The sequence below is a fragment of the Etheostoma spectabile genome, chromosome 1, assembly GCF_008692095.1.
Source record: "Etheostoma spectabile isolate EspeVRDwgs_2016 chromosome 1, UIUC_Espe_1.0, whole genome shotgun sequence".
In the NCBI taxonomy this organism is placed as follows: Eukaryota; Metazoa; Chordata; class Actinopteri; order Perciformes; family Percidae; genus Etheostoma; species Etheostoma spectabile.
The window spans coordinates 12,076,200-12,085,702 of record NC_045733.1 but is presented as its reverse complement, the minus strand read 5'-3'; the positions used below and the strand labels follow the sequence as shown (position 1 = coordinate 12,085,702).

At 38.7% G+C, this 9,503-nt stretch overlaps 1 protein-coding gene across 4 annotated transcripts in view; it reads left to right on the top strand.

Moving 5' to 3' along the window:
• ankrd11 (ankyrin repeat domain 11) overlaps nucleotides 1–9,503 on the top strand; it is a 117,894-nt gene that overhangs the window by 89,921 nt on the left and 18,470 nt on the right. For 3 of the 4 annotated variants that reach the window (XM_032518243.1, XM_032518223.1, XM_032518233.1), the window contains exon 4: nucleotides 2,310–2,442. In XM_032518243.1, the coding sequence (XP_032374134.1) occupies nucleotides 2,310–2,442 (133 nt within the window). Of the gene's footprint in view, nucleotides 1–2,309; nucleotides 2,443–3,853; nucleotides 4,019–9,503 lie in introns of those variants that run through there. The other variant, XM_032518252.1, reaches the window with a different exon arrangement.

Genomic DNA, 9,503 nt, shown 5'->3' with positions numbered 1-9,503 from the left:
ATACGTGGCTAAATTTGGATTGGCTCCATATATAAAAAAAAGCTCATCACAGAATATATTTCTGTGATATTTCCACTTTGTATTTCCAGTTTAAGTTTGGTCTTGAATTTCATTTAGAAGTGGTATTAAAAAGTCTTAAATTTAACTTGTTTATACCTGTAGCCACCCTGTTAAATTTAATTCAGCAAAATAAAACTCTAGAGATAAGCTTTGGTAAATTTGACCATTCATTTTCTTCCAACGCAATTTAGCTCTGTATTTTCTGTTGTGTTTTTGTCTTCTCTTAAAGAAATCCCTGTCATGCATGTTGGTTTCCCCACTTAGATGCTCTTTTGCTTTTGCACATGCCCAGATGTGCATCATGAATTGTGTGTTTGCTAAGCAGAGACAGACGGGAAAAAAGAGAGAGAAAGAGAGAGAGATATCAGCTAACTGTAGCTGACACTGTTTGTCTCTACTGTACCATGACATCATAGTCTTATGACTGGGGCAGGGCAGGGGGAGGAGTTCAAAGAGTCTACACATAATGGGAAAACCTGCCCTGAGGATAGAGAGAAATGAGTTTGGGACAGAAGGAAGGACAGAGAAATTTAGTGAAATAAAATACATCTAACCTGTTCCTTCATCTGCAAACTTAAACCCTTTTGTACATGATGCATACTGATTTAAAAACACTGTAAACCAAAACACTTTTTGGACTGAGCAATTTAAAAAATACATCAGGGATTCACAACAGAGGGAATCAATCGCTGGTGTAAATTCCCTTTTTACTGAAGGCATAATCCTTTGTTTTCTTTCTGTGGATTTTGTCACAGATGGTGTCAACATTACTTGACAAGCACATGTCCTTACCTGAAATATTCCAGGATTGACTACTGAATATAAAGGGGATGCATGGGACAGACCATACTGCACATAACAAATACTGTAATGATAAAGGGCACAACAATAATTTTACATAGCTACATAGTAGCTTTGTAATTTTAGTATAAAAAATGAAAATAAATTTGTGTTGGTAATTATCAATTATAGAGAGATGGGTAGATAAGAGTTAAAAGTAAAATAAAAAGGTATGTCCTTCAAACATACAGTGTGCAGATTGGATGTGTTGTCTTTCTCACAATCTTAAATTTGTTTAAATTTTGTCTTTGGACATCACCAAATTTGCTGTTTAAAAAGATTGCATAAACTGGGTCTATTTCCTGTGGTGGAGGAAAAAGAATACAGAGCAACTGTGTGCTGTGGTTATTAAGCCCTTTATATGTACAACTCTGTGTGACTGGAGGTACTGTTGTAAAATTAACTGACTCAATTTGTACCATACATGCTTTTATGCAGCCATAATGAATACAAAGTATGGAATTTTATTTATTTATAAGCATTTTTTTTGGGCCCCAGATACAGTCCCACTATTGAGTATCTGCCAAGAGTATGCTCTGCAATTATTTCTTACTTTATTCCTTATTAATGCAGCTTGCACACAACACACGTGGGATTAGGATTTACATTAAAATAAGTAAAGAAATTTAAATGTTTATGTCGAATTTTTAAAATATGTCCTTTCTTTTGACTGACATTTTTTTCCCGTGTTTAAGCTTCATGTAGAAAAATAACAGAAACAAAAACATACATGCTCACATACATAAATACAATTATTGGGAGAAATGTAAAATCAGACGTCACCCCCATATAGCCCGAATGGAATGATCCTCTGTTTCATAATCACATTTTCTGTTTTCCTTAATGTGTAATGTCTGACAGTGTTTTCTATGTCTGTATATGTATCTGGGGTGTTTTTAACTCTGTGGCTCTGCTGCTGTTGTACTCCATTAACGGAAACTTCTGGCTGTTTTACTTTCACTTCTTTCACGCCTCTCCTTACTCACCCACAAATGTGTGTAGTAAAAGTTTGTTGGGGAGACAAAATAAGACATTTGAAGAAATCAATTTGAGCTTTATGAACAACAAAAAAATTGATCAGTTGATAAAAATATAGATTTTTTTGGTATTCATAATAAATCATTTGCTGTAACCCTATAAGAATTCATTATAAACATCTCCAGATTTTTCCAAATATTTTCAGCTGTAACTTTTGTGAAGCGGTTAGTCAGGATAAGCAATTCCAATCAGATCCCAATACAACATTGAAACAAGTTTAAGAAGCACACTGCTATTTTCATCTGTTAATAGCAGATAGACTTGGGCCTGTGATTGTTTCCAGCAACTGTGGTTGTTCTAATTAAAGCTGTGTTACCTCTAAACCATGTCACTTAAAGGGTTCTCCATGTTCTGATTTGTCTCTTCCAAAGGATAAAGTGTTGTCAAACAAAACTCCCAAATTGGATCGCAGTGATGGGGTCAAGGAGATGAAAGAAAAGGCCCCTAAAAGGAAGCTGCCTTTCACTGCTGGAGCTAATGGAGACCAGAAAGATTCTGACTCAGGTAAGAATTTGAATGAGAATCAGTTTTAATGGCCAAGTAAGTGTGAACAGGGAATATGACTCTGGCTTTTTGTTGCTCTCAAAGTACATACACAGATAAAGACAAACGGCTAAAAACAAGGACAACAAAGCATAAACATTTGACAGCTATGTACATATGTAAGTATGTGTATAAAAAAGTGTACATACACATATGCATATGCATACATATACTACATACAATTACATGTAAACAAAGGCCAATGCAAAAGTGTGAATGGTGCTGGAATATTGCTGGAATTATTAATATAAAAGGTTGCTTATATATCTGAAGTAGGGGGATATGACAGTATTTACAGTGTATGTTTGACAAATATGTACATGTATGTGTTTAACACTATTAAATATGTAATTTACTTGAAAGGTGGATGCTTGGTGTTACAGGGTTATTGCACAGTGTTTGATTCTTACACTATGGACTGGTGTTCATCACAATGACAGCCTGTGGGAAGAAACTGTTCTTGTGTCTTGGCGAAACAGTATTCTGTATCGGCTACCATGGGGGAGAAGCTGAAACAGGTTGTGTCCAGGGTGTGATTGGTCTGTAGTGATGCTACCTGCTCGTTTCCTGACTCTGGAGGTGTATAAGTCCAGGATGAAGGGCAGTTTGGCGCCAATGATTTTCTTGGCAGCCCTGACTGTTGCAGTCTGTTTCTGTCTTGTTGGGTGGCTTATCCAAACAGTGATGGACGTGCAGAGAACAGACTGGATGACTGCACTGTAGAACTGGAACAGCAGCTCCTGAGGCAGGTTGAACTTCCTGAGCTGGCCCTGGAAGTACATCTTCTGCTGTTCCCTGATGGTGTCGATGTTGGATGTCCACTTCAGGTCCTGAGAGATTGTGGATCCTAAAAACCTAAAGGATTCCACAGCAGACAGTGTTGTTGAATATGGTAATGAAGGGGCTCCGGGTTGTTCTGACTGCACCAGAGGGCCAGCTTTCCAACCTCCCATTTGTATGCAGACTCATCACCTTCCCGGATGAGGCCAATGACTGTTGTGTCATCTGGAAATTTTAAGTGTTTAACAAACGGGTCTCCTAAAGTGCAGTCGTTGGTATAGAGGCAGAAATGCAGTGGGAAGAGCACACATTCCTGGGGGGCGCCAGCACTGATTGTCCAGGTGCTGGATGAGATTTCCCCCAGCCTCACCTGCTGCCTCCTGTGTCTCAGGAAATTTGTGACCTACTGAAAGGTTGGAGCTGGGACAGTGAGCTGGGTGAGTTTGAAGCGGAGGATTTCTTGGATGATGAACTTTGGGATATGCATTTACTTGTGTTTTGAAGTGAAAAGGGAATGGGAATTATTACATCACATCCTGTCAATCTTGCAGGAAGTAGTGAGGCATGCTCTGTAAAGATGGGGGTTGGGCTTTGTGAAATGAATGGGATCCCAGCTCTAGCTTCAAGTCAGCTGTGTGTCTGGCAGAACACAGGGATTTGTTCCTGAAGTCTGAAAGGAGAGGAAGGCCACACAAAATCAGGATGCAGTTAACTGGGAATCTATATAACATACAGGCTTGACCAGGTCTGGCTTTTGGTAAGGCTCCCCATTTTGTGTTTTCTTTAATTAGGGAGAGAAGGACTACTGCTCATGCTTGTTTGACTTTGGGCTTTAAGGGTTCAGGATTGAGTTTGTTGATAATAGTCCAACTCAGAGGCTTTGGTAACAGTTTTATCGTCAGCATTGGCTAAGTCAACACATTGGTTTATGTTCTGTGATTACACTTGAAAAAAGGAGTGGAGCGCTAAAAGCATACATGTTGCAACACTGGCTATTATGGTTTTGGGCCAAGTTTACTAAGATTGGACATGTATTTTGTAGACACATGGCTCAAGGGAATTATGGAAATAAGTGGAATGTTGATTAAGAAGCTGTACTTGTTTCTTATTGTTTCTTTGATTGGCACTCTTGAATCCCGGTAGTGACTGTGTGTGTGTCGTTGTCTTTTGTATGCTTACATTTATGTTGCGAGATTAATTGATGTACTGTTTCTGGAGGAATAATATTATCTTGTTATGTATTTTATTCTCAGTAGTTTCATATTATTTACCTGTTTGCTACCTAAGGCTACCCCACCCCCATCAGTAAAGGGGGGGGGGTGAACTCTCACCTGAGGAACAACAGCTGGACTTTGTATTCATATGGTAATACCTTGATTCTTTATTGGGTTGGGCTATATGGTCTTTCAGCCCCTGACTCTCTTTACCTCTCTGAAGCACATTATAAACAGAACTGTCTCCTAATAGTTTTATGTGTTTACAAACTCTAGAAGCCTGGAAGTTTACAGGGCTTTTGCCATTAGACTATTTCCACAGTTCACACAACTGCTGCTACCAGTTTATGTCTGTCATTTTAGTACTGCAAGGATGTATTGCCTCACATTGGCTGAATTGTTTTCACTTAGCAGTGGCTAGCCAGATAGTTTAGCCTGTGTGTGTCTGCATACCTCTCTTGACTGTATATTGAGTTGTTTTGGCATTTCTGTGATTTATAGCATGACTTTGTTGCTTGGCCTTTCAAGTTTCAGGTGTGTAGGCCATTTGCAAACTTTCACACATCTGACTTCACAGCCCCCATTCTACCCTTCCCCACTACTAAGTCTTCATTCCCCTGTGGCTTGAGCTAATGGAGATGAATTATGACCGTGGGGTAGGGTATCGTATACCAAAATATTCTGTAGCCTTATCCTTAGCTAAATTCTTAGAAACATTGATGTTTATTTTATCTATTGTTTTTGTAGCTACTAAGGACATTAATTGAAAGATAACAAAGGGAAAAAAATCTAAATGCATTTGTCAGCTGAATGGTGCATGTATATTAAGACCAAATAATGATAGTGTTTTATGAAATTGGCAGTTTTTGTGTTTTAATGCTAATATTTAGTGTTGCAGATTGCTTCACAATAACAGAAAGAAAATAGAAAAATATGGACTCATAGATTTTCTCTGAAAGTGCTAGCATGCATTATTTTAAAACAACACAAGCCGATTTTTTACAGTGTAGTTCTTAAGTCCTAGCCCATCAGTTTCAGTATTTACCCCATTTCCACCCGCTAGTAAAATCAGATCTGAGTGAGATTATTTGCACATTGTACCTCAATACTGATAAACGAATGATAATTAATCACGTTGTTCTAAATCCTCTTTTCTGAAGCCAAAATGTTTCCAGACGATGGACAATGCGCTTTTTTTAAGCACAAGTTGCAACAAGAGTTATCCTCCATTATGCTTTCTATGCAGCTGACTGGTCAGGGCAAAGTCACATGACTAGATGCGGTAGATAACAGCTTCAGAATTTCAATGTCGATACATTTTCGATAAATGGTCCAGCCCTAGTACAGATGAAAAGACTCTAAGGATGCATTGATATCCGATCACTAAAACTGCTTTCGGATGTGGTCTAGATCAGTCTTATAGCAGTAAGAGTTATGATACCTGGGCCATATTAAGGACCGCCTACTCAACTATGAGCAGAGCTACGTATTCAAAGTATTTCTCATGTCCCAGAAACAACTGAGAGTGAATCGTGTGTTTTGGATGTTATCACACTGTCAACAATGTGTCGGCGTATCTGTTCCAGCACTGTTGTTTGTATACATTGCTATCAACTCAGCCCCTAATATCATGCACATGCAAGTTGCCTGCTGGTGTTTACAAACATTACAAGGGCCTAGAAGTGAGCTAGAAGAGGGCTGAGAATATATATATCTCTCTGTGGCCGTGCCTAGCACACTGCAGATCATTCAAGTTGAAGTTAATCAAAGCACACAAAATTTCAATGCTCATCCGTACTTTCGCAGAATTGCCAAGCTTCCCTTGACCTCCTCCTGAAGAGTGCAGCAGCATTCCTCCTTCCTGAAGTCATCCTCCTGCTCTCCTCTCCCCTTGTCCTCCTCACCACCACTATCCGCAGAAGAAGTCATTCAGGGATAGATGGTAGAACAGTCTTTTCAGATTAAGACTGTGCCCATGCTAAGAAGGATTCTGAAAATGCTGTGTACTTGTTAAAACAACTAGCCTTTTATAGGTTGAACCTCACTGAAGTACCAATACAATAGAAAAAACAAATCTTTTCTTCCTGCTCTCTGTCATCGGTAGTTGGCAAACAGCACAATTGTGAAATACAGCTATCCTGTTATAAGGAGTGAGACAAACACAGCCTCGTGCTGTCTAGGATAACTTAACTGTTTCTGACTAATGCCAAACAAACAATGTTGTTGTTGTTATAGTGCTGAAATTAGTTGATTAATGTATTGATGAATTGATAAAAAATTAATTGACAAGTTTCCAGTTCCTTAATTGTAAGGATGTGCTGCTTTTCTCTGTTTTAGATCCTAAAAATGTGTATTATTTGGGGCATTGGACTGTTGGTTGGATAAGTAATCAGTTAAGGTTATTTTTGGACTCTTTCTAATGTCCATGACAATCCATTAAGTAATAACAAAAATAATTGGTTGCAGCGCTAATATTTGTATGTGTCTATGTCAGACAGTGGCTTTACCTGTTATCCAAGGTGGAAAGTGAAATTTCCGCATTGCTGCCCAGATATGGTCAAAATATTAGTTATTCTATGACATATAACTGTTGTATGGCATCAGCAGTATTGTGTGATCATGTATACTGGCATTCAAAATGAGCAATCAAAGATGAGGTGACGAAAAGCTGTCCTCTCAACATTACTGCTGCACATCACTTTTCCATTTCTGAGCAGGCCTGCGTCATATTTTCCACTCTTGGGTGTGAAAATGCCCAGTTAAAATGTATAGTAGGCCAAAACTCATGTTCCAAACACATTTAGCTGGCTCGCTGTTGTCGTGGTCTAAGTCAGTTGCTCTTTTTCTGTCTTCAGATTTGCAGCTTACCATAATGTGCTCGTGAACAACATTTGCAGCCTTCTAGGATATTAATTGTAATTACAGCATTGCCTTTGCCACTGGGTCAGTTGTGCGGCATAGTAATGATGGTCAGATTTGTGAACATTGAAGGAAGGCGCTAGGTGAGCCTTGAAGAGTGGGTTGCAAAAATAGGCAGTGGTTTGCACAGCTCTTTAGCCTGCATATTATTTGTTTCTGGCAGGTTAAAACACACATAAATTTGACTTTCTGTCTCCCAGACACACACAGGCTCTGAATAAAACCAATAGACAAGGAGAAGCTTTACACTCGCTGCATAACTGAGGAAAACAATATGTAACAATCATAGACACCGGGTACAGACAAAGCATCTTTCACTCCACTTTGTTCATGCTGTATTTTTTCTCTCTTGCTTAATACCGAGCATTGACAAAACATCCTGTTGCCCACTTCCTGCTTCTTCTCCCTTAACTTCCTGTTTATGCAGTTTGTATTAGTCCCTAAACAGAACATTGTTCCAGGGTTCCAGACTAACTTTTTTACTAAAAGCACTGTACTCCCTAATTAAAAAATGTGGGGGTGCACACCTTAAATAAACCTGCAACACAATTTTTTACATTTCCCCCGTTTTAACTGTTTTACTGACAAATGGTTTGGGGATAAATACAGAAAATACAATGTAGGGCTCGACTATAGGGAGAAAATCGCATATCACGATATTCTTGACCAAATACCCCGATATTGATATTGCAGCGATATTCTAAGGTTGACAATTGGTGCTTTAACAAAATATCTTCATACTTAGATTTTAGATAAATAATCATCATAAATGTGGACATACTGTCTATGTGGGGAAAAGGCAAATAATAGAACAGCTAGAACAGTCTGGTAATTTCAGAAAAGTACATCACTTTACTGTAATGCTGCATTTAAAACTAGTAAAAGACATTGATGTCATATCACAATATTAAGATTTTCAAAATCTAAGATATCTAGTCTCATATCACAATATCAAAATAGTATAGATATCTTGCCCAGCCCTACGACAGTGTTGTGTTTTACCTAATCACATATTACAATTGAATGGTGCGTAACAAATGCACATTCAGAAATGTAAACAAAGTAATATTATTGTCACTGTACTATATTATTGTCAGTGTACTGCATTATTGCCTCTGCCTCATATAGCCTCTTTCCCTCCTCTCTGTCTCTTTTTTGTTAACACTGAATTAACAACCATATCTCGGGTGATTTTAATTCCATGTAAAGGGGAGTATCACCTATCTATCACCCAGTGTGGGAAAGATTGATTGATTGATTGATTGATTGATTGATTAATTGAGGGAGCCGGAGAGAGAGGAGCTTACAACACTCACACAAGCAATGCTTGTTTTACTATATATTTAGCAGCCTATATATATTATTTTTCAAAGAAAAACATCTCCACCTTTCTCCCCCAATCTAGTGAGCGATAGCTCAGCGTGTGGTAAATGTCGGAGGTGACATTAGCATTAAAGCAAATAAAACCCTGTCCTTTTCATCTGAGATTGAGACACTACTCAGTGAAAATGCGGTTGATTTTGTGAGGAGGGCGCATTTTACAGCGCAGCCTATGTCTGTCAACACAGCTCCGCCGACCGGAAGTGCACAGAAGCAGGGTGGAGACCTAAACAAACGTAGGATGAAGAGAAGGGCTATTGTTAGGCTAAGGTTAACTCCTTATCGGCTATCACTATGCAGCATTTTCCTTGCCAATGTATGCTTTTTAGCAAACAAAATATATGATCTTTGGTTTAGGATAACCACTCGTAAATGTATTATGGACTGCAACATCATGATTTTCACGGAAACATGGTAACAACAGCGTTGTGCAACATCATGTGCTGTCGATGAGTGTGACGCTACGGCATGGTGCGTTCATGCCACCTGGGAATATCAGGGACTGCCCCGTAATTACGTTGTTTTTCCGACTGGCACTACCCGATGTGAGTCTACTGAGTCTTCAGCATAACGTGTTGTAATGAAATTTGTGAAATCCATGAAGTTATAAACTTTTTTCATTACAAACAATAACAGAAGATGGAAATCATTTCAAAAACATGTAAGCTATCTGCGATCGTTTGACTGCTAACGTTGGCTCAAAACGCCATTCAAGTGACAGCCTTTGTT